The sequence below is a fragment of the Eretmochelys imbricata genome, chromosome 8 (genome assembly GCF_965152235.1).
Source record: "Eretmochelys imbricata isolate rEreImb1 chromosome 8, rEreImb1.hap1, whole genome shotgun sequence".
Classification (NCBI taxonomy): Eukaryota; Metazoa; Chordata; order Testudines; family Cheloniidae; genus Eretmochelys; species Eretmochelys imbricata.
Genome location: NC_135579.1, coordinates 95,480,266 through 95,505,989, shown reverse-complemented (window position 1 = coordinate 95,505,989; position 25,724 = coordinate 95,480,266). Strand labels below are relative to the sequence as shown.

The 25,724-nt window shown below is 47.9% G+C and overlaps 1 protein-coding gene across 18 annotated transcripts in view; it reads right to left on the bottom strand.

Annotated features, from left to right (window-relative positions):
- Positions 1-22,180, bottom strand: part of LOC144268559 (tetratricopeptide repeat protein 4-like) — a 38,475-nt gene extending 16,295 nt beyond the window's left edge. For 3 of the 18 annotated variants that reach the window (XM_077823512.1, XM_077823506.1, XM_077823509.1), the window contains exons 1-17: positions 21,819-22,180; positions 20,853-20,956; positions 19,598-19,681; positions 18,598-18,686; positions 17,679-17,805; positions 16,568-16,663; positions 15,448-15,552; positions 15,174-15,309; positions 13,945-14,057; positions 12,738-12,890; positions 12,083-12,237; positions 5,892-6,029; positions 5,622-5,736; positions 3,807-3,947; positions 1,837-1,998; positions 422-577; positions 36-158 (exon numbers count right to left, since the gene is read on the bottom strand). In XM_077823512.1, the coding sequence (XP_077679638.1) occupies positions 36-158; positions 422-577; positions 1,837-1,998; positions 3,807-3,947; positions 5,622-5,736; positions 5,892-6,029; positions 12,083-12,237; positions 12,738-12,890; positions 13,945-14,057; positions 15,174-15,309; positions 15,448-15,552; positions 16,568-16,663; positions 17,679-17,805; positions 18,598-18,686; positions 19,598-19,681; positions 20,853-20,956; positions 21,819-22,053 (2,232 nt within the window). In that variant the 5' untranslated portion in view covers positions 22,054-22,180. The other 15 variants (XM_077823508.1, XM_077823507.1, XM_077823510.1 and 12 more) reach the window with 15 other exon arrangements.
- Positions 22,181-25,724: the final 3,544 nt, after the last annotated feature.

Below are 25,724 nucleotides of genomic sequence, written 5' to 3'. Positions count from 1 at the left end.
ACATAGTTCTAACAATGAACGCAGAGATTACTTACAAGGTACTGACAGATTTCATCCACATCTTCTTGGTGATTGTGCCAGGCCTTCCTGTTGCCCACCTGTTTAGGTAGTCTCCATTCCAGGAGTTGAGAACATTCATCCAAGGCATTCTTACATTTCTACAAGACAGGATGGAGTTCCCACAGTTAAAAGACTGGAAATTGGCAATATTTTCCAACTGTTAATAACCTGCAATGAAAATGAATCTTCTGGAATTTCTTCTTCACAAGGTGATAGGGAAGCTCTAAGTTTTTTCCAGAAGGAAACACATTAGAGTAGATAGATTAGGAGAAAATTCTACATTGAAAGGTGGAGCAGGAGAAAGAGGTGTCTGGGGATAGTGATGATTGAGGCTCGGAGCTAAATGACTGTAGGAACTTGCCTCAGCCATGTCAGGGTTGCCCTCTTGCAGGTGCAGAAGTAATGGGATCAAGCTGTCCAAGATATCCTCCTCTTTCATAAGCCCCCGACTCTTCTTCACCTTCTTGACCATTTTTCCAAACAAGGAAATGGCAGCAGAACGCACACTCGCTCTCTCCTGAGAGACACACAAACAGAGGAAGTCAACAAGACAGGGGTCTTTTTAGTGAACTGTTGTACTCCTCTTGGTTTGTAATGAAAATTACTGGACTGTTTATGCTGCTCCATGATCCACATCAGGGTTTTTGACAAAACAATTTTTTTCACAAAAAATTTCTGTGGAAAATGTGCTTTTTGATTGAAATATATTGGCCAAAAGATTTCAGCGGAAAATGGGAATTGCAGTGCTCCACAGGAATTGTAGTCTGCGCCTTGTATTCCCATTCTCCTCTATGGGCCAAGATCCCGAGTTGGACTACATTTCCCATAATTCAGCAGTTCTTGAGCTGTGAGTCGGGACTCCCAAAGTGGGTCACGATCCCTTTTTAATGGGGTCGCTAGGGCTCGCTTAGACTTACTGGGGCACAGGGCCAAAGCCCAAGCCCAATGGCTTCAGCCCTGGGCAGTGGGGCTACGGTTGCCTGGGGCTGAAGCCCTTGGGCTTCGGCTTTGGCCGTCCCGGCCTGGGGAAGTGGAGCTTTGGCTTTGCCCCCGCAGCCCCACCTGAGGGTGGTGGGGCTTGGGCAGGCTTAAGCTTTGGTCCCCGTTCCTGGGGTCCTGTAGTAATTTTTGTTGTCAGAAGGGGGTCGTGGTGCAATGAAGTTTGAGAACCCCGCCATAATGTATCACACACACAGTCTCCCTTTTTGGTAAGGGAAAGCTGTGCAACGTGGTGTTCGCGATGCATGATATACAGATACAGGGCTTGATCCTTCAAGGTGCTGAGTCCCTCATCTCCTGCTGACTTCATCAATCACAGTTGAGGGCACTCAGCACTTCACAGGTCAGTATATATGATAAGAGCTGAAATCGCTCTTCTTTCAACCCTGCGACTCCTTCGGTTGCACAAAGTGTGTTGTGTAATTGAATATGCCATGTACAACATGCACAGCTGTAGCATGTGAGTATCACACCATGAACAGCCCCCATCACATGCTACAGTAGGGGCCTAACCTGTTAGGCATGGCTACAGCATGGCCTGTGCCTCCAAGTCATAGACAGCAGGGTCCACTGGGCTGGGACAGGCACAACACAAATGTGGTGGGGCAGAAACAAGAATGAAGGGAATGAAAACAGGAAGAGTGACATTGTTTCATTTCCATTATTTGATGCAACTGAGTGCTGGTGTGCAATGGACATGCTCCTCACCTCCCCTTCCCTCAGCCCTTTCACACTAAAGTGCCACAAGTCCTCCTTTTCTTTTTACTGTTGTCTTACATCATCAAAGAGGAGCCTAAGGGGACTGGTGATGCAGCCAACATAACTTGCTCCATCCAAGCCTCTGAGAATCTTCTTCACATCAGCAAGAGCCTCCACAACCAGCCTCCCGTCCACTCCACACAAGCTGTTTATCATGGCTGGCACCAGGACCTTTATCTCCTATACAGAAGAAGTTGATGCAGTAACCACCCCACACTGTCTCACCAAGGATTCTGGCTTTCAGTTTAAAAAGAAAACAATCAATGTGAGACATTAATTATCAGAGAATTTTTCCAAATACTGAAAAAGCCCTCAAGAAAATGGCAAGGTTAGCTTAAAATGGACTTTCCACAGAATTCATACCCTGTTCCCTGAAAATTACAGCCTACATCACATTCTTTCCCCTCCCCAATTCACTACTTTGTCATAGCTATGGTGTGAGGCTTTTTTTGGCTCACCATGTATGAATACAGGAGGCAAACAATAATAAAAACCCTTTGAAACAAAGCTGACATGAGGTTTTCTTTTCCCTTTTGTGTTTATTTCATTGCTAATGAAATGACTGATTTCTGCTCACGTTTGTATATAAATGTATAATACTAGTCCTCTTTAATATAATCCCGTGGTTTTCAACCTTTTTTTCCATTTGTGGACCTCTAAGACATTTTGAATGGAGGTACAGACCCCTTTACAAATCGTAGACATAGTCTGTGGACCCCCAGGGGTCCGCAGACAACAAGTTGATAACCACTATTCTAAGTAATCAACAATCTTTCACAGACCCCTTAGACATAGTCCACGGATCCCCAGGGGTTTGTGGGCCACAGGTTGAAAACTACTGCTATAATCCATAAACAGTTCTCAGATTGCATTTTATCTGGTAATGCAGAAATTTATTTCCTACCCTGTCTCTAGTGTGCAGTGTTAGATACCCAATGAGCAGGGCCTTACAAAATTCATGGCCATGAAAAACGTGTCACAGACCATGAAATCTGATCTCCCCCATGAATTCTGGTCTTTTGTGTGCTTTTACCCTTTACTATACAGATTTTAAGGGGGAGACCAGTGTTTCTCAAATTGGGGGTCCTGACCCAAGAGGGAGTGGTGGAGGTGGGGTCGCAAGGTTATTTTAGGGGGGTCACTGTATTGCCACCCTTACTTCTGCACTGCTGCCTTCAGAGCTGGGTGGCCGGAGAGTGGCAGCTGCTGACTGAGGGTCCAGCTCTGCAGGCAACAGCGCAGAAGTAAGGGTGGCAAGACCACACCATACCATCCTTACTTCTGTGCTACTGCTGATGGCAGCTCTGCCTTTAGAGCTGGGCTCCTGGCCAGCAGCCACCGCTCTCCAGCTGCCCAGCTCTGAAGGCAGCACCACCGCAGCAACAGCACAGAAGTAAGGATAGCAGTAGTGCAATCCCTCTTCAACAACTTTGCGGACCCCCCCCCTCACTCCCACCAATTCCTTTTTGGGTCTGGACCTCTACAATTACAACACCATGAAATTTCAGATTTGAATAGGTGAAATAATGAAATTTACGTTTTTTAATTCGGATGACTGTGAAATTGATGAAAATGGACATGAATTTGGTAGTGCCCTATCAATGAGAACATGCCTCTTCCTTGAAAGTTTCACTGATATCCATAGTAGCACTTTCAAGTCCATCCAGTTAAAAGGTTTTTTTATATGCTTTGCAAAGCTGAGATCTGAAGCAATATTAAATGCTGCTCACTGATCCCAGATCCAGGTAAATGGTTCTGGGCCTGCTTTGAAAGGGTGGGATCTGGAGCAATTCTAGATGCTGTTCACCTAGCCTTGGTCCAGGCCAGCAGTTCTAGTTCTGCACCAACAGGAATGGAATCTGTTTCACTTCCATCAGCAGTAGTTTCTCAGTGCTGAGAGAGTTACTCTAGATTTCTGCTAGTGTTACTGATACTTCTGGAGCAATTACACAGATATTGATTGCGTAATGAAATGGATTCCATCTCACCTTCCCTGGCCAGTCTGCCATGGTGATCAGTCCTTTGACGCACAACGCTCGGGTAATTGGATCTGGGTCAGTCAGTCCTTTCAGCAGACGGATCACAGAATATTTTTCTGGGAGCCGCTTTGCCTGTGGCATATGGAGAAGCTAAAAACACAAAGAGCAGGCCAATTACAGGCTGTAAAACAGAGGGCTGTCTGTCTGTTCTCTGGATGAACATTACCATGAAATTGTTGTAAATGCTCCAGCATGCATGAAGTCTATTTGCCATGCCTAGAGGGGAATGAAGCCTGCTCCTTGTGCTCAAGGCAGGTAAGAATTTCATTCCATATGTTTATAGACTATCCCTCAGTGGGCATGAAGTCTATTCCATGCACCAATAACAAGTGCAAAAATCGTCCCTTGTGTCTGCAGTGGGCATGATGCCCATTCCTTGGGCTGACATAATGAGATTTTTGAGATTATGCAGGTGAATCATATGCTACCCAAGCAATGATCTCAGACCACTCGCTCGTGTGTGGGAGTCAGCGTGCTGGCCACACCCCCTTTCTGCTGTGCAACAGCTTTGTTGTTCCCATGCAAGCACCAGCCATGAAATTCTGGCCCCAACCAAGTCCAGGGGAGTTTGCAATAGACTAGGGCTGAGCTTCACTTTGGAACCCTAAGTGTAGGTCAATACTGGCTCCTCCCATTCCAGCCCCCCAGCAGTTACAAGGGAACTGGTGATTAGTTCTCAAGGAGAACGTTTAATGTCTTCACCTTGGCACCAAATACTCCTATTTTGTTTCTACAGAGTGCTCACTGCTAATATTTATTTAGAGGTATTTCTACTACGCTTACCACAGTACCTGAGAGCTCAAGGGCTGTCTCTGTAATCCCTCCATCTCAGTAAAACCATGGCTAGTCGTTAGATTCTCTTAGAACTATAAACATCCATCACAAGGTAAAGGAAATTTACAAACATTCTTCTCCTTAGCTCGGACAATGAAAAATCTATAGGTCAGGTATGAGCTGTAGCAGCAGGTGGCAATAAGAGTTGGAACTATACACACATTTTGCAGAAGGAAAAAGGCACTTGGGATACACACTGGACGAACATTTCAAAATAATTTGCCATTACGAAGGTGCTTGACTGTCCTAAAGGTGAAAATTCTCAAACATGGGTGCTTAAAGGTGGGCATCTAACTCCATATTTAGGGACTCAATTAAGCAGCTTCATTTTTAGAGGTGCCGAGCTCCTGCAACTACAGACTGCACTGGGAACTCCAGGTGCTCAGCACTTATGAAAATTGAGCTACTTATTCAGGTGCCTAAAGACAGAGTGGGTACTCAAAGCTAGGTACCCACATTTGAGAATTTTGGCCTGTCTATAAAAGATACTTACATACTATAAACCTACATTTAGGAAAAGAGAGGGAGCACAAACCAAAGCACAGGACTAAAAGGTTTCTATTCTGGTCTCTGCCACAGACTTCTTTATGTGACTTGGGGAGTTAAGGCCTTGTTGACGCAGTTTCCCCATCTGTAAAATGGGGTTGATAACACTCATCTACCTCAATGTGCTGCGGTGGGGAGAAATGTTCAAAGGGCCTTGAGATCCTCAGAAGGAAGATGCTGCAGAAGGGCAAAGTATTATCGCTATTTCTGACACACGCACATAGTCTCTTGAACACTCTCAAAGGCTATTCAGGCTTTCCCCAAATGCTCAGTGAATCAGATATAGGAGACACTTGGAGTCTGAGGTCAGCTGATGAGCCTAGAAAGGGAAGATGCAGCTCATGGTCTTTTGTACCACAATAGATGCAAGCCAATAACTTTTACCTCAATGAAAAAGGCCATCGCTGTGAGCTTGTGCTGTTTATCACCTCGTTCGAGGAACGGGACCAGAAGGTACAAGATCCGCCACAGCTCACAGCAAGAATAGTGGACCATGGCTCTGTGGGAGCAAACAGATGCCCTTATTATGGAGGAGGTGAGTCAGCGGGGTGTGTGTGTGTGTGGGAGGGAAGTTGGCAGAAGGGAGGGATGGGGGGAAGTTGGCAGAAGGGACGAATGGGGAGATCTGGCAAGAGCAAAGCTCTTGCCTCTCACCTTGCAAGCAGGCCTACCCCGCGATGGTGCTCCTCAGAGCTAGTGAGCAGTTCCCAGCCTCCCTCCTTCTCAACAGAGGTGAACTCATAGTGGCATCCCATTTTTAGGAGAAGGGTCTTCACGGTCTTCACAACACAGCTGCATTCAGAGTAAAACCCACATTAAAGCAACACCGGCCTTGCTCAGAGCAATCCTCTATCCCATCCCCCCAGATACCTGCATTGTATCAAGACGGGACTCGCAGTACACTGCGATGTCATAGAGATGGCAACCCCAACCCTGCCCTGCATGTCCAATGCACAGTCACGGCACTGAGGCCTAAAACAGGCAGCATGGCCAGCCCGGTACTGCACACGAGACCTCCAAGGCCAAGCCCACACGGCTCCCATGCTGTACCTGCACTGCTATAACTGAGCCGTTGAGCCCAACACCATGCTGCGTGTAAGCGTACTGCACATACACGAAACTGCACTATATCAGTGACACCCCACCCTGCACAGCACACGTGCACGGAGCTGTAACATCACTGCTTGTAAGAGGGAGGAGCATTGGGGTGCTGAGGGGTGGCTTCACTGGAGTGAGTGTATGGAAAGCATGGAGCTACGATGGAGTCTTATAGATAATTATTTATTTGTATTACGGTAGCACCTAGGAGCCCCAGTCCTGGACCAGGACCCCATTGTGCTAGGCGCTGTACAAAGCAAGAAGTGAAAGATGATCTCTGCCCCAGACAGGTTACATCTCAGCATGAGACAAGGCAGACAGACAGAGCCAAGCAAACAATGAGCCAATCCCAGGCCGCATGGCAGGCAGTGGTCTCAGCACCCCAGCAGCCTGACTGCTGTCGAGCTTTTTGTTGGCATTGTGGCAAAGGAGCATTTAAAGAAGGGATTGGAAGTAGCTTGGCGGATGTGTATGCGGAACGCCACCCAGGGGAGAGGGTCAGTGAAGGTGCTTGTTTGACGGAGGCTGGCACTGGGGGCTGACTGGAGGTAAGAGTCGACCTCTCAATAGTGAATGAAAGATGATATGGATAAGGGATGGTGTCCCTAGTCTCTGTGTGCCAGAAGCTGGGAATGGGCAACAGGGGATGGATCACTTGATAATTATCTGTTCTGTTCATTCCCTCTGGGGCACCTGGCACTGGCCACTGTTGGAAGACAGGATACGGGGCTAGATGGACCTTTGGTCTGACCAAGTATGGCCGTTCTTATGCTTGTATGATAGGGAGGGTGGGGACAGGCCATAAAAGGCCTGGAACATGATGACAAGTAACCTATCCAGGCAGCTGAACCCGGGGAGGAGTCTGATATATACAGTTAGCATCTCGACCTTTCAGTAGTTACCATGCAGGGATGAGCTCCTTCCTGGAGACCCCACTGTCGGACAGGCTGAGCCCAATGCTATAGTGCACCTGAACAAGCAGGGCCATCAGGAGGCGGGGATAGAAGCGTGTCACCGTCTGTGTGCACATGGATACAGATAACACCTCGCACAGAGCACTGGCTGCCCGAAGGAAGGAAACAAATGCAGGTAAAATCCTCTGCCTCTCCCCAGCACTTCTATTTCCTATCCAGTCCTCGGTTGCATGGACCCCAGCAAGGCTGCTTAGCCCAGGGCTTTGCCAGTAAGAAGAGGTTGCATTGTTTTGTCATGGTACCCCCACCCGTTCGCTTAATGCTCTGCATTGCCACGCAGGAGACCAGGGTTTCAATGCCAAAGAAGAGGCAGCATGGCCTAATGGACAGAGCACTGGACTGGGATTCAGGAAGCCTGGATTCTGTTCCCAGATCTGCCACTGGCCTACTGGGTGACCTTAGGCAAGTCACTGCCACACTCTGTGCCTCAGTTTCCCCATCTGTGAAATGGGGATAATGATACTGACTTCCTTTGGAAAATGCTTTGAGTCCTACTGACCAGGACCAGCTATATCTGGGGCTGCTACCAAAGTGGGGTGCTCAGGCCTTGGAGAGAGGAAGCACTATGGAGATGGGAGGCAGTGCACCTACCCTCTGACAATGAAGGCAGGAGCTAGCCTGCTTGGATCTTGAGCAGGAGAAAAGAGGAGAGGGAGGAGGTGGAGTGTTGCAGACAGTGGGAGGAGACTGACTGCTGAGTCCCTGTTGCGGAAGCAGAGGGAATGGCACCAGTGAGTCCTCTCCAGGTCATTAAGTAGTAGCTAAATGGGCTCCACAGGGAGCTTTGTCCAGCCGTGTATGACAAGACAGTTGGTGTCTGGGGCACAGCATTTCCTGAGGAAGGCAAAGAAATGGAAAACGGGAGCATTTTCAGGGCTCTGCCAGAGATACAGGGCAGCTCTCCCCATCCCTTCCCCAGGGAGAATTCACAGCAATACATCCCTCAGACGTAGACCTCTCTCCTCTTTGAAGGAAGAGGAGAGTCATGTGTGAATTGTTTCTTACAGCTATAGGTATGAAGAAGGCTTTATCCTCAGAGGTGCTTGGCCTCTCCTGCAGCTCCTTCAGCAGCACATGCAGAAGTCTGTGGGAGTGACAGATTGCCTCTGTTTTGGCCAATGTTCTCCACATCCCAGCTGCATCTCTACGAGTTGAGACAGACAGTTGCATGCTGGATCGGATACACATAGCTCTGCCAACACTACAGTCTGACTGGACAAATGACATCTAAGCTAGGGTCAGGGGCTCCATCGGAGAGATGGTGACTACAATGGGGCCTCATCCCAGATACCAAGAAAACAAAACTATGTACCTAAAGCAGTAAGTGACCCATGTTACATGTTCCATCACCTTGAGATAACATGGTGGGCTGAGACCACTGTCAGACCTGCAGTCTGCTAGAAGATAACCAGCCATGTTTTTTACCTAAAAGATACATTCAGGTCACACACATGCATGTGGGGTTTTCACAGATGACTGCTGGTTCTACACATATACCTCGCCACACTGCAGACCTAGTGTCTACATTGGGCTGGGGGATGTACAATCACAAATACACCCTTGCCATGAACAGACCATTACTTCCTGCAATGCGCGGGGGCTCCTAGCCCACTGTGTCCTGCTACCACCGGTATGGAATCTCCCACTCCTGGGAAGGATCGTCATGGAGGTGGAGACAAAGCACCTATGACAATATTTGTAGTCTTTAGATTCCCTTCACCCTGGGTTTAGAACTGGGTATGGGACTGAAGCTGCACAAGTGGCACTGGCTGATTGTCTCTTGGCTACAACTGAAGACAACATGTCCACATGGATTTTATTAGGTCAGTCAGCTGCCTTCGATATGGTTGATCATGAAGTGTGCTTAGGAGCAGATGGAACCCATCTGAAGTGGCTTTGCTCCTATATACATGGCATGGCTGAGAGAGTGATTACGGTGAATAGTTTGTCCACCCCCCAGACTGATCTTCTGTGGAATACTGTAGAGTTCTGCCCACACTTCTTGTTTCATGTGTACACAAGGCTGCTAGGTGGGTGACAAAGGAAACATGGGCAATGGTGCCAGCTCTTTGTGGACAATACCCAGCTGGTATCATCATCATTACAGCTGATTTGCTGGTGAAGGGGACTGGATGGCCCCAGTTCTACAGGAGACTTGAGCTTGGATGAGGCCGAGCTGGCTGAGATTCAGCCCAGACAGGGCAGAGAGATTGTTGGAAGGTTGTGGGACACAACCAGAAAAACTGACTAGAATCACATCACCTCCACTAACCTCAATGAGGGACGACCATTATTTTTGAGTCAGTGTACCGCTCTGGGGTCGTACTAGACTCAAGGCTACTACTGAAGCCCAGGGCACAGCCATGCCAAAGGGCTTTCTCCTCTTGCTTGGTAAGCCAAGTGTGACCTTTGGTTTGGACATGGGCACTTTGCTGATCTTATCTGTCACCTTGAGGTTAGACGCCTGTAATCCACTTGCCCCTTGGGGCTACATCTTGATATCATTCAGGAGTGAAAGTTGGTCCAGAATGCAGCAGTTCATTTCCTGAATGGAGCTTGACACTGCAAGCACATCACCTTGGTGTTCTAGGAGCTGCACGTGGGCTTCCAAGTGGAATTCCAGGGTGTTGGTACTGTGACATTGAACCCCATATTCGTCACAGTGATATTATGATGATACGATTATGACACAATTATGATGCATTTTATGCAAGATAGGTCACGTGAGATATCATTGAAAACGTTATGATTTGCGGAATATGATTATCCTATTTGTATGCATGTATCATTTTTGTATCTGAAGTCAGGAATATTGACTATGTATCTGTATTTCAAATGTGTTTACACCTGGGGAACGCCCACTACGCAAAAGCCTCTCAGTCTAGATGGCTGGCTGGGAAGGGCCCATTCAAGTTAATGAGCCATTAGAGAGAACAATAGGCCTTCGGAGAAGCTTATCTCCCACCTGGGGCACCTTCCTGAGGATGCTACAGACAGCCTCCAAGGAATAGCTGCTGTGACGCTACAGGTATATGTGACCTGGTCACCTGGTGCTGGACTCCATCTTGGGGTGTCAGTATTTTTCCACTGACTGGCGTGGGAACCAAACTTTGAAACAAAGGATTCCTTCCATATGCAAAAGCGATATAAGCAGGGGAGTGACATCATCAGAGTTCTTCACTAACTCCCCCACCCAAGGAGACTCCTGGAAACAGCTGAGGAACAAAGACTGAACTGTGGGAAGTGCTGGACCCAGACTAAAGGGATTTTTAGCCTGTGAATAGAACACCTGGGGATTTCAAGCTGTAAGCAAGTGCAGCTTGCCCCTTAAGAATCTACAGCCTGCTTGTATCATCACTTATGGTGAGAATTTGCTATTCATATCAAGCTATGTAGTACATTACGCTTAGGTTGCGCTTTTTGTTTATTTGCTAGGTAATCTGCTTTGATTTGTTTGCTATCCCTTATAATCACTTAAAATCTATCTTTTGTAGTTAATAAGCTTGGTTTTGCTTTATCTAAAACTAGTGTGTCCCCAGTGTGTGGAAGTCATAACTCGGGGCAGAAAACTGTTGCATTTCCTCTCCACATGGAAGGAGGGGGCGAATTTCATGAGCTTACGCTGTACAGTTCCCTGTGCAGCGCAAGATGGTATAATTTTGGGTTTACACTCCAGAGGAGGTGTGTGCCTGAATGGCTGGGAAGTACCCTAGCTGGAGTCTTCCCATGCAGTAGCTAGTCAGAGCATCTGCATATAACTGCAGCTGGGTGTTTGCCTACCTGCATGTGTGCTGGTGAAAGTACAGGCTGGAGCGAGTGTGTCACAGCAGTGCAGTGTAAAAGAGAGCCCAGGCTGGTGGGTCAAGGGGGCTCAGTGGTACCCCACTTCCAGGTGGCACTCCCGGGGGGAACCCATCATGGGTACCAACAAAGAAAACCCTGTACTTCTGGGTTACCTGGGAGTCCATCTCTCCCCATAACATATTGCCATAGCTGCAGATTCTGAAAGCCCTCAAGCTGCAACACCCTTGATACAGAACAGTGGAAGCTGTGGAATGGATTTTCCCTCTTGGTCTGCTGCAGCCTGGACTGGTCACCCTTTGGAACACACCGCAAAGCCCATCTTTTACCCTGGCTGTCTGGGGAGGAGATAGGATACGGGTCGAAGAGGGTTATTCAATGGCCTGGGGAAATCATGTTTTGGGACTATATCTGACGGTAGCTGTGGGGGGGCAGGGGCAGTGGACTTCAGCCATCTACTCTGATTTTTTCCCCCCTAACTACTGAGAATTTTAAGTTGTGGTTAGAGGCACCCAGAGTCTAGGGAGAGCATGTTCAGCCTCTGGAGACAATGGTACCAGTGCACACAAGAACCCATGTACACATGCAGATTTTTGTTTTTCAGGCACAGGCAGCTATATGTGTGGTCATGCGCCAGTTCTGCAGACGGAGAATTTAGCCTCAGGTGCTCTCCTCTGTGGGATTTCCCCCCTTCCACTCATTGCAAGCAAGCGAGTGACACACATCGAATAGCATAGTTAGTAAATGTCACATAAGGCATCTGGGCAAATCTGTGATTTGTGCCATTATGGGATGGAAGCCAGAGGGGGTATCATTTCTCAGTGGTTAGTGGTGTAATCTAACCTTGCAAGAAAGACATTTTCTGCACAGCAAGGAAGTTACGGCCAGTCTGAGACCTCTCAGGAGGAGAGGAAGGAATAAGGAATCCAAAGAGTGAGCTGTCAGTATCCTGGTCATTAGGAAGTTTCATACCTGTCCAGCGGAAGCGGACATTTTAGAAGGGCTGTGGACACTTCTTCCATGAAAGCACGAGCCAGGAGGCATAAGGCCGTCATCACTACCTGTCTGGCATGGGAATGATGGATGGCTCTGAGCTGGGAGTGGATCCTGTCCACAATCTTTGGCACCTAGAAGAAAACAATACAGCTTAGAGTGTGTGTGCGTTCACGTGTGTAAGGGGTTCCTTCTGGGGTAAGAATCAGAGCATAATAGGGCAGACACTATTAATGAGAGCAATTCCACCTTCCTGGAGAGCACATCAAGCATCATTATAGAAGACCTCTAACTTTGCCTGGTCCTTCTCCTTGCCAAGGCAGGAGTGTTCCCAATGATAGATTTGCTAGTCTTTTGTAGGAGAGATTGATAGCTACAAACAAAGTTGAAGAGCAAATCAGTAGGACTTCTTTAACCAGAACAAGAGGGAACTGCAACAGCTTGAAGAGAACCCCCTGTGCTTTCAGATGCAGTCTTCAAGTCCCGAGACAATGGAACAAAGGCTCATTTCCCAGCTTTAGACAGTCCACTTGCAACACTTAAAATATCAGCATCACAATGAAGAAAGAGTCCCGCTGACAATACCCCAGGACAGGAGATTCTAAATGCTCCCCAACTCCCAAGAGCCTAATACCTTCATCTGTATCTTATGCTTGTACTTCTCCAGGATTACATTCAGAATAGTCTTTGATGCTTCAATGGTGCTCTCATTGGCCTTCTTCAGGCTTTCTACAGCTGTCAGGAGAAGGTCTGCCATCTCGTCTGGGCTGAGAAATTGTCCAAATCCCTGGAAGAACACAACCAAAGCACCTGATGTAGGTGACCCAGCTGGACACCAACTCTGCCGCTGGCACAATTGATAAGCAGAATCCAGACAAGGACAAGTTTGGCTTTTTTCAACTTATTTAAGAATGAGCTGCCTCCAACAATTTCAAGGCCATTCAACCTTACCAATGCTTCACAAGAGCTCAACTGCTCTGGTGTGTGATGCATTCAACCTTTGACTTTTTCCTGAGCTGCGTGTATGGGATCCTGTAAACAAATACCCTTGGGAGTATTATTTAGTCACTGCTTCAAACCCAATACTCCCGTAGATATTGTTTAGTCACTAGTTCAAACTATTCAGTCAGTGAGGCCAACCAAGCTTCATAGGTATCTTCTTTTGTGCTCACTGAGCCTTAGATAAAGGACAGGTAGTTATTATGTAAAATATAGATGAAAGGAAAGTATTATGGCTGACAGGCTCTGAGCAACAGCTGGTCAGGAATTTTCTGTTCAATTTTTCCAGAAAATTATTTTTTTCCTCACAAGAAAAAAAATTGAAATATTTCAGTTTGACATTAATCTGTATCCACCTGTGCTGCTGCACTGTCTCATGGGAGTTCAGGTGCCCCCATTTTCCTCTATGGGCTGAGTTACAACTCCCATGATGCACCCCGGATCCTCCTCTGGCTGAACTGCCACAGTGCATTACGGGAAATGTAATCCACCTGGGGATCCTGGACCATGAAATGGAATGGGGGCAAGAGGCACCCGAACTACAACTCCCATGAAGCACCATGGCAGCTGGATGCAATTCAATGTCAAACTGAGCCAAAATGAAGTATTTTGACATTTCCAAATTGAAATATTTTGGAACTTTCCATTCTGTGAAAAATGTTGATATTTAAATTTTTCATCCCAAATTGGGATGAAAAATGTTGAAATATCAGAATTTTCCACAGGACAGAAATTCCTATTTTCAGCCTGCTCCGCTCTGCACTGTATACGAAGAGGCACAACACTGGGAACACACATGCAGGGTGTAATGAAAAGTATTTCTGGCTGTGTTGAGGATTCACCTTAACAATTTCAGAGATGTTATGACAAGTCCTGGTGGGCTCATAGATACCCAAGATCTCTTTGGGCATTTGATGTAGCATTGCTGTCACAGACCTCATCTTCCTCTCAGGTTCTAGGAGAAGACAATACGTTTGGGAAAGGTGGAGAGAGTCCAGAGGAGAGCAACAAAAAAAGAGGTCAGGTTTTCTAAACCTTTTATATGAAGAAAGGTTAAAAAAAAAAACTGGGCATGTTTGAGATAAGAAGACTGAGGAGGGGACCTGATAACAAATATGTTAAGGGCTGTTATAAAGAGGGTGGTGATGAATTGTTCTCCATGCTCACTGCAGGTATGACAAGTAATGGGCTTAATCTGCTGCAAGGGAGATTTAGGGTAATATTAAGAAAAACTTTCTAACTCTAAACACAGCTAAGCTCTGGAATAAGCTTCCAAGGGAGGCTGTGGAATCCCCATCCTTGGAGGTTTTTAAGAACAGGTTGGACAAACACCTGTCAGGGATGGTCTAGGTGTACTCAGTCTTGCTTCAGTGCAGAGAGCTGGACTTCATGATTCTCAAGGTCCCTTCCAGCCCTTTATTTCTATGATTCTATGTTTGAAAGGCTTCCCATTTTGCTCTTAAAAGACTAGCTTTCTCCCATTCTCATTCATGTTCCTGAACCATAGCTGCACTTCAGGCTTGAAGTCACAGTGCTTGATGGAGCAGCAGGTCTGTTGCGTAACAAACACCCTACCATGGAAAATATCTAACAGCCTTATCCTATTCCCTAGAGAATATTCTTCACTGGTTCTTTCCCTCAAAACATTACACACTCACAGTGACCTACAGATAGCTTAGTTCCTGTGGCATACTCTGCCCTTACCCCCCTTTACAAAATATACCTCTTTTAAATGTAACCTTCATTAACAGTGGCCCTGCTCTCCATCCATCCCTCCATGAGTATTATAGTGCCACCCACCGACACAGCATCTGAGAACCTTCCACAGAAAATCAACAGCAGCAGCAAAGTCCCTAGCAGGCTCTCACCTAAAGACCTATTGGGGTTTCTGAACTAATCCGTTTATAGCATAGAGAAGGGAAGATGGTCGTCTGCTTACAAGCTGTGTTCTAGCCTAGTTCTCCAAGAAGACACCTGTTCCTACAGGGACTCATCATCGTGTTAGGGTTCGTGTCCAGCTGTACACAGGCACGAGCTTTGGGTCCTCTGCGTTTGGAAAGCCCCCTCTTACCCTTTTGGTACCACATGAGGGAGTAGAGGAAATACAAGCCTTCCATAGCCTGGCGGCCAATCTCCTTCTCCGGGTCACCAACACGCAGGGCCAGCCGTCCAATCAGGAGCCCCAGCCTGGGGAACTCGTGTGACATCTGAGTGAAAATCAAAGGGGGAAGGAAACAGTATGTTGGTTTGGTGGACAAAGAGAACCTGTCATCAGTAGCCATAAATGTGCCACACAAGGGGAAGAGAGCATGGCATCAGGCTACCAGGGGTCAGAGATCACTCACACAGAACTTAGGATGCTCAACTGCCGCTTGTAACAGGCAAACACTGGTTTTCACAGCCCTCGCTCGCTCATGAGCTTTCTCTGATGTCATCCAGTGGGCCAAGTGCTGCAGGAATAAGCAAGGGAGGCCTGTGTTAGAAACTGCAGAACAGGGGCATGTGTTGCAGTGAACCCCGAAAGCTGATCTCTCTCTGACCTGATCACCACAGTATTAACCAGACAGGCTGTCTGAGTCCTGCTCCCTTGCAGGATTTGTGTCACAGACAATCCCCCTGACACATACCCCTATAAAGAGGTAAATCTGGCTTTAGCACCATACGGTTCACCCCTGTGTTCATCAGGATTGCAGTGTCCTGTAATCAGCCTACTGTGTTGAGGGACTGCTGCAGTATTCCATCCCTCCAAAGGGCTGGTCCCATTCTCCTTCTGAACCCTTTGTCATGTCCAGAGAGTCAGATAAGACTCAGGTAGATCTCACAATCCTCCCCATCCCTGGGCCTCAAGGACTTTCTAGGTAGGAAGCAAGGGAGTGAGTCTCCTCTGAATACCACTCCCCCATCCGTGGATCACTCAATCCCTCTGGAGAGGAAGGGAGGAGTGGGTCCCTCTGCACCTGAGAGCCATTCCTACTTTTCCAGGTCTGATAGCTTCTGTAGGAAGGAGGGTGAGAGTCTTTGCTATTTCGCTTCTGGTTTCAAACTCGCCCAGCTAGACAGGAGACCCCAGAGTTAATGCTCCACAATCTGATGCTAGAGACCCACCTTCCATTCCCATTCCTCTGAGAGAGGGACAGGGGAAAGGGAGAGCCTTGCCATAGCTGTCAGCGACTGGAAGGAAGGACAAAGGGAGTCCTTGGCTGTGAAGAACAGGACGAGCCTCCTGAAAAGCTATATCAGATTTCCTTTCCGTTGTTTTCAATTGAAATGACTTTTTTCTACTGCCCTGAAGCAGCTAACACTACACGTGATCTCCGCTCTATGGAGCAAGATGTAGGGTCCCATTCGAGAGACAACAACAGAAACACAAACCCTCCCGTCTCTCCCTCGTACTCTCCACTCCTCACACCGCCACAAGATGACACTTCCCCCACCCTCTGCCCGTACCAGCTCAATGCTGCTTACATCCAAGAAGTTCTGCAGTTCAGCTGGGTTTGGCTTCTCTGACAGGAGAGCTCTCAGCATCACTTCCAGGGCATCCACAGTCTGGTTGTACAAATCCTGAAAAGACAAAGAAGAGCCGCAGCACTTGGCATCAGACAAAGCCTGTGACGTCTAGGAGCCTGTCTGTGGGGGTCTTGTGACACCGCACACGCACTTTACAATCTCTGCTTCAGACCCCTCCATTGGCTGTTACTGCCAGGAGGCCTGATATGAAACCAGATTCTTGGTCATTCTCAGAAGAGGGCTCTATCTGCAGCATGGCATAGGACAGGGAAGTTGCAACACAATCACTGGGCTCTGGACACTGTTCGTGACCCAAAGCCCAGCAAGGACTCAGCTTCAGTGTGTAATTGTCTCAGCAGGGTGGAGAGAGCTCCTCCTTGCTCTGTTATCTCTAGTCTTTTTTCCACCTCACACAATGCACATGCCTCTTACGCACCAGACACCAGGGGGAAACCTTTTCTAATCAGCTCTAGGCAAACCAAACTTCCCTGGAGAAAGAACTTTGATGTGCTGGGAAGGCTTGTGCGCACCAAAGACCCTGTGAGCTATGGTGGTTAGAGCTGCAACTCCTGGGAGGGACACCCAAGCTGGACAAGTCAAAGGCTGGGGACCAGATGAAAAGCAGTCCATGGGTCCTCCAGGTTGGGAGTCAAGTGATAGGCCAACCACCTATCCTCCTAGAAAGGAGTTAAGCTACAGAAACACAACTTCCCAAAGTTCTGCAGAAAAAAAGACGGAACTATCTGGGCCATGTGTTAAGAATGAAGCCAGCGTGTCTGCCATGGGAAGGTGTGCCATTGGGCAGTTGGAGGAACACAGGAAAGGGGCTGCCTTAAAGAACCCCTCCATCAAACAGGACCTTGAGAGGGACTCTTATGGGACGTAACACATGGAGGACATGCAGAGAATGGCCCAGGATACACAGGGATGGCCGAGCCTTGTTTGTGCCTAAGCAACATTTGATGGTGCAGGAAGGATTCAGATTCAGATTCTAGGCAAGCCAAGGGAGTGGGTGTAAATCAACCAAAGGACACAGAGGCAATGTGCTCAGAGGAGGACAATGAATTACCTTCACATTTACTTTGTGGCCTTCCTGCCTTTGCAAGGCCTCGATTGAGGGCAGGGCAAAGATGCTGGCAACGCAGACAATAACCACATCCAACTTCTCTTTACCTTCCAGAGGCGGCTTCACTTTGCTAGCAGAAAAATAAGCACCCATTGGCATTCCTGCTGTGGAAGGGGCACCAGGGCTTTCATTTCTGTCACTGTGGGACCATGAGAAAGGAAGGGAAAACGTGGCCGACAGAGGTTTGTGCTAATGCTTTCGGCATAAAGGAGCAGCATGGATGAGAACAGCAGGGACCGGGCTAATTAATATTATTGTTATTTGTGTTACAGTCGTGCCTAGAGGCCATAACTGAGATTTGGGCCCCAGTGGCCCCCATACATAGTTAGAGACAGCCCCTGCCCAAAAGAGCTTACAATCTAATTACCCAAAACAGGCAGAGGAAGTATCATTACTACTCCCGTTTACAGACAGGAAACTGAAGCACCGACTTGCCCACTCAGGAGTCTGTGGCAGAGCCAGGAAGTGATCCAGCCTCCAGAGTGCCAGTCCAGGGCCATAACCGGGAGACCACATTTCCTCGTCTGCTGGCAGAGTATAGGACTGGCATTGGGGAAAGCAGCAGGGGTGTGGCTATTCTGGCATCCTGTATCTTTGCTGGGGAGAGGATTAGCCCATACTCACAGGGGAACCTCTGCAAACATCTGAACAGAGTGGGAGGGGAGACTCCATTCAGACGCCATTCACAGTGCTTGGATTCAAGATCCTCCATGTCAGTCTGAACAACCCACCCAGCCAGACGGCGAGCAAGGTGAGTGCTCCCCGTTCCATCCCTCTGAATGCTCGGCAATGGGAGCTGGACGTCCCTCCTGGGAGGTTGGGACTCCTGGCTCCACAGAGTCAGGGTGAGACATCCAAGTACCTGCAGTCTGTGATGAGCAGCATCCCCTGACGGCGCACGGCACTGGAGCGCAAGTCCAGCGAATCCTGCGGCAGCGATTTAATATGCTTCTGTGAATCTCAGAGGAGACAAATGTAGTGATGAGCTCCCAGCAGCCCTGCCAACCCCAGTGTTTGTCCCTCTGCCCTAACAAGGGGGTGACCCCAATCTCCAGAGAGCACAGGGGGGTAGCTGACCCCCAAGGCCAGACCAAAGTCCCAGCCAGGCCCCCAAGTGAATAAAACCATAATGAGCAGCCCTCTCTGACCCTCTTGCCTTGTGTCCCCGCTTGACAGTCAAAGTGAGCTGGGGCAAGTCCATTCTCTAGCTAAGCCAGGGATGGAGCTTTCTCAGTGGAGAGTCCTCTGCTGAGGAATTTACCTCAGGAGATGTAGGCCAGAGCCACTCACTGGCTCCCTCTAAAGTACTCTGCAAGGCTCATTTATTCCAGTTGGTTTATTTTTGATCATTTTCTGGGCTGCCTCTTGGATTCTGCATTAACTCCCTCGCCCCCGGGGAAGAGATCCCTTGAACTGAGAGGTGGCTTGCCCGAAAGTTTGACCTGGTGCCAGACTGGTCTGCTGCTGCCTGGGCAGCACAGATGGGCCGGTGGGATCTCCTTTGTGACGATATAATGCTAAGTGTTCTGGCTTTTGTATGGCGCTTGCAGTAGAGTCCTTCCAAATTAAATACACAAAGACATGCATTGGAACAGTGTCCCCGTGTCAGGAAAACTCACCACCCATGTGTGGCCCTTTATAGCTACCCCCTCCCTCTATACTAACCTTTCTGGTTATTCAATGAGCACCTTTATTTGGATAACATGGATAACACAGCTCATTGCTTCTGGAGTGTCTGAGCTCTGTCTGAGCCCACGCCTGTGTCATCTGTGCTGTCGTAAGACAGGTTAGGAGCAGCATTCCTTGAAATTCTAGATATAGCTCATCCATCCCACTCTGTCACATGGGCAGATCTTACTCACCACAATCTGCTTGACAACCATGAGTTTCTGGCTGTGAAGGGAGTTCGTTTTCTGTTCGTGCCCGCTGATACCCCTGTCAAGTTCCTTCATGGATCGTGGACCCATCCAAGCAAGGAAAGAACATGTGATATAAGTATGGAAAGGAGACAAACATCAGTCATTAGACACTGCTCCCATCAAAACACCTCCTGAAGATTCACACATTCTCTGTTGTGAAGCAATTATTAAATACACAAGTGCACCCCTGCCCCCCCCCACAGAAGTAAAATCAGAAATCAAGTTACTTGGCCCCTGAATGTGTGCGCTGAGTGGATGGAATGAGGTCAGAACCCTAGGCACTTAGAAGCACTGCATAAATGCCTAGCTGGATTGTGTGCATGATAAATGTCATGGGATGGTTGGATTAAAGTGCATAGAAGTGTGAGGGGAGAGAGACATTACAGCAGGGGCGGGCAAACTTTTTGGCCTGAGGGCCACATTGGGTTTCTGAAACTGTATGGAGGGCCGGTTAGGGGAGGCTGTGCCTCCCCAAACAGCCAGGTGTGGCCCGGCCCCTGCTGCCTATCCGACCCGCCCTGCTTCTCGCCCCCATCCAACCCCCCTGTTCCCTGACGGCCCCCCTGGGACTCCTGGCCCATCCACCCCCCTGCTCCCTGTCCCCTGACTGTCCTCCACCGCCCCATCCAACTCCTCCTCTCATTCCTGACTGCCGCCCAGGGACCTCTGCCCCGTCCAACCACCCCTTCTACCTGTCTCCTGACTGCCCCCGGAATCCCTGCCCCGAATGCCCCCCTGCCGCCCCATCCAACCCCCCCTTTCCTTCCTGACTGCCCCCCGGGAACCCCTGCCCCCATTCAATGCCCCTGTTCCCCGCCCACTGACCGCCCCGACCCCTGTGCACACCTCTGCCCCCTGACCACCGCCCCAAACTCCCCTGCTCTCTATCCAACCCCCCCGCTCCCTGCCCACTCACCGCGCTGCCCAGAGCGCCAGGACAGAGAGCCATGCCGCCCGGCTGGAGCCAGCATTGCCACTGCGCAGCACAGAGCACCGGGTCAGGCCGCGGCTCTCAGCTACGCTGCCACCGAGAGCATTGCACCAGCGGCACGGTGAACTGAGGCTGCGAGGGAGGGGGAACAGCAGGGGAGGGGCCGGGGGCTAGCCTCCCGGACCAGGAGCTCAGGGGCCGGGCAGGAGGGTTCTGCGGGCTGTAGTTTGCCCACCTCTGCGCTAGAGACATGGAGCATGCTCCTACCATATTGCAATCATTCAGTGCCATCATCTCCAGTGCCGGCTGCACTTTGTCCTCCTTTTCTCCCACATCCTGCCTTCTTGTCCCACAAGCTTCACTGGAATTTTCTGAATTTGATAAGAAGGGAGAGGGTAAAATTCTGCTGTAGCTGGTTAAAAGGGGTGCATGGTGGGGAAAAAGAATATAGAAACACCTGCTGCCCCTCCCTCCCTGGCATTCAGAGGAGGCGAGTCTTGTATGTAAGACACAGAAATGGGAATCAAGAGATGAGGATTTAATTCTCAGCTTTGCCACAGACTTCTGGGCAAGTCACTTAACTTGGGTGCAGTGGAGAGAAGTGGCTGTCCGGGAGCCAGTCGCAGCTCCCCGAGTCTCAGATGCCTCGTTCTGGTGCAAGATAAAGCTGCAGTGGAATGTGGCTTATGCTGCTGACTGAAAGGCCCTTAGGAGGTGGGTAGAGCCTCATGATCCCACACCACCTCTCCACTCCTTCTTTACCACAGTCCGGTAATGCCTGAAAGAGCATCTCCAGCCCAGGAGGTGCATGCAGCAAAGAGAACTTGGCAGACTGGAGAATCCAGCCCAGTTTCTCTCAGTATTTCACTTCCCCATCTGTAAAGCGGAGATGATAACCCTCCCCACCTGAGAGGGGCGCTGTGAGGACTGAGGTTGGGATTTTCCCTGGGGGGTTAGGAACCCAATTCCCACTGAAAGCCAATGGGTGTTGAGTGCCCGCGGCACCTTTGAAAGTTGGAGCCTGATCCGTAAATGTTTGTGTGATATTCAAAGGCACTGTGGTGTTGGGGCCATACAAGCACCTTGGTAGTTAGGACGCAGTTGGGCCCAAGGCCTCCCAATGCCATTTCTTTGGAGATCTTTCTGGTTGGAGACACTGCAGCACCTAATGTTTATTGTGTGGATACTGTACGCACAGGCCTCTCACCCTCCCAGACACATATGGCTCCTCACCTTCAGAAGTGGCCTGTGCTGTGCAATGCTCCAACAGGCCATCAGGTAGAGCATTCTTAGTCACCACCACTTCCTCCAGCCTCAGAGGGCACAGCTGGGTCATCAGGACATCAGCTGACTCCTCGCCTCCAGTGACCAAACTCTTGGTACCTTCCTCCCCGTCCTGGGTCATAGGGGTGTGTTCGTCGACCCTCAGGGCGGTGCCTGGCTCCTCACCTCCATGGACTGGATTCATGTTCTCTCGCTCCCATGACTTGCTCAAGAGATACTGTTGTCTCCTGTGGTCTATGCCTGACTCCTCCTCTCAAGCATCAGGCTAAAGTGCCCCAGTGAGCCACTTGCACCTTCTTGAAGAGGAGCATCCGTGTACACATGCAGCCTTCCTGTAACAGAATCAGGAACAGTCATTTTACCCCAGCTTGTTATGGTTACCTACCAAATGTCACTGGTTTGAATATGCAAATGAAGGCAAAGCGCAATCGATGTCATAACCATGTGTTGAACAGGCACTGGTGATGAAGCCAAGACAGCATCTAATAGCCAATCAGTTTCTTGCTTTGGACAATCACTGCCCTCAGCCACCTTACACAGATTACTGTGCAGCCTACTCTGAAACGTGAGAGACTTGACTTCACTGAAGTGTAAATGCGCAATGAAATTAATCAAAGGCTCTTTCAATTCCAGTGGGAGTAGGATCAAGTCTTCAGGGGGCTGTCCAGTCCAGCTGGCTTGCAGTTCTGCATAACAGCTCATTTCCCTTTCAAACATACATTTCACTTCTCAATAATGGCCCCACACGTGTGCAATCAGCTGGGTACTGCTGTTTTAAAAACAATACAGTCTGTGTTCTTTGAGTTACACAAAAATAAAATCTTCCACAAATACTGTAGATTAGGTAGGTATGAGAAGCACACAGAAGTTGCACTGTATAGCTAGGTAGTAAACACTGTATGATACTCCCTGTTCTCATTTACACCAGTGTAAATCCAGGGTAACCCCAGTGTCGACAGAAATCAGTGAATTTGGCCCCAATCCTGCAATTAGATCTGTGAGCAGGGAGTCCCTGTGCAGGTGTGCAGCCCCAGTGAAGCCTGTGTCCATCAGATGAGAGCAGAATTTGGCCCTATTTCTATTTCTCAAGCACGAAAGAAAAAGTTCGTTTGGGGAGAATTTATGGTTAAAATTCTTTACAATCATGCTTTCAATTTATTTTATCTCATCTGTGGCCTAAAGATGCTTCTCTTACCCAGCAGGCTAAATATATTTTTTAAAAGTAAATAAAATGATGCCAAAGCAAACTAAAAACCAGCGTGTTCAGCTTTTCCAGTTACTGGTGCTTTAAGGAAAATGCCAGTGTGCTATACAAGTTATTCTAATCACTATATCTAAGTACACAGAAATGTAAACCAGTAAAAATGCTTGTGAATAATATTTAAAAATAGGAAGCCATCAAAGAGGAGGCTGCTAATTTGACAGTTGGAAAAATGCGGAATAGGACTGTAGAATAGCTCTCTTACTAGACAGCTGGAAAGGGACTTACACAGTTGATGTAAATATCTTCATTTTTAAAAATGAATGTAACAGAGTTTACGCAAGTGTTAAATTAACCAGAAGTGAATAAGCTACATCAAGGACTTTACAACTACTCAGACTCTAATTTCCCATGCTCTCTAATGGAAAAGCAGATTTTTGAATGTCCTATTCTGCATTATAAAGCGGTGCCTCCAGCTGAGAAGCATTATTAAAATGGCAGCCTCAATGAGTGGGATGTAGTACCATTTGTTCAGTGGAGATGGTGAATCCGTTACAGGTCTTTCTACGGACTACTTTGAGAACTCCTTTTTACAGCCTACATATTCTTATTCAGTATTTATCTAGCCATCTATAGCATTAGAATTAATCACTGCAGTTTTCAACCCTAGACTGAGGTTGTCGGGGAGAAGCTTCTAGGGCCAGGACCTTAGCTTGTGTAAATTGGTGTAACTCCACTGATGGACCTATGCTGATTTACACCAGCTGAGGATCTGGCCCCTAGCGTATAGCAAATTGTTAACACTTTGAATCCTGCCAAAAGCACCTTTAATGTTGGTCTGTCCGACCACGTTTGCGGGTCTAACTGAGCAGGAGGGAAATCGCCACATCTAATTACTTCTTGTCTGCGCTGGATGTTCACAGCAGTCAGGTAGATTCAACTTCTTTCAGGAGATAACAATGACAGAGGAAAGCATGGACTAAGACTGACAAGGAGAGGTCACTGTAGCACACACCAGCAGGGGGAGCTGTCACAATAGAGAGGTATGATGGAGAATTTGTCATGGAAACAAGACAATTCTCCCCTAAACGTGGGATTTAATGGTGTGATGTTGTCTGATTAAAATATAATTATACAAACCATTGTTGCTACTACTGCTATATAATTGCAGCAAAACTTATACAAAATATAACTCATGGCCAGAAAGGGTTAAGCAGCTTGCAGGCTGAATGACCAAGAGCCCACCTTTAAAGTCATGTTAGAAAGGTATGTGAATGGTAATTAAGGCCATTCATGATAAATAGGCTAGAACTTTGAAATGCAAACCTATGTTGTTAGAAGTTAGAGGTAATATTAATTGTGTGTATCTTTGGTGCTAGCCATGTAAACAGACAGTTCCTGTCTGTCAGTATAACTATTAATTCAGAGATCAAAAGAACATCCTAGCATTTAAATGAATTGTAAACACAGGATCTCTCTGTATTCATCTCTCTTTGAAATGTAGAGCAGATCATTGGTGAATGATGGAGGAACAGGCAATTGTCTTATATTAATTCATATAGTTAAGTACTGGTGATGGACCCACTTCAAAGATGCCCTGATTACCTATTGTTCCCAGAGGGACTCAAACTTGTCAAAGACGACCTGAAATTGTATAAAAGATCCTTGGGCCCTGATCCTTTTAATCTCAGATCTGCTTAAGCTTCATCAGGGGAAGTTTGAGTCATGAGATAAGATCCCAGTTCAGCTGGTCCACCCTGGATATGATATGGGACATTGGACTATAACCTATGAACTAAATTCTAAAAAGAACTCTTTGCAACTACAGAGCTCACCATCTCTGCTATTTATCTGAACCTCAAGAATTGAACTCATGTCTGTATATTGATCTTTTAACCATACTCTCTCTTTCTTTCTTTTTAAATAAATTTTAGTTTAATTAATAATTGGCTGTAGCATGTATTTGGGTAAGATCCGGAATATTTATTAATCTGGGAGGTAATGTGTCCAATCCTGTGGAACCTTTTCTTTTATATGATGAAATAAGATTTTCAGAAATCTTCATCATATTTGACTTGGGTACCTGGATGGAGGTCTGAGGCTGGGTTACTTCAAGGGAAGTGTGTTGTTGGCTTCTGGGCAACCAGTGAGATAATAAAGAAGCTGTTTTATGCTGGCTTGGTAAAGCTAAATCTTGGAATATCCACCAGCTATTGGGGAATTGTCTGCCCCATTCTTTGCAGTTCACTGGGACCCCGGTCGCAAATGGATTTTCCTGATATTGAGTTTGGAGCAAATCCTGCCCTTGGTGTATAAGGCCATGATTGCAGTGCAGTAGAACTGCCCATGGCAGTCCATATCATAGACAATCCAGGAAGTTTTTGGAAAGCATAGGGGACAATTTCCTGGTGCAAGTGCTAGAGGAGCCAACTGGGGGGGGAGCTTTTCTTGACCTGCTGCTCACAAACAGGGAAGAATTAGTGCGGGAAGCAAAAGTGGACGGGAATCTGGGAGGCAGTGACCATGAGTTGGTTGAGTTCAGGATCCTGACACAGGGAAGAAAGGTAAGCAGCAGGATACGGACCCTGGACTTCAGGAAAGCAGACTTCGACTCCCTCAGGGAACGGATGGGTAGCATCCCCTGGGGGACTAAC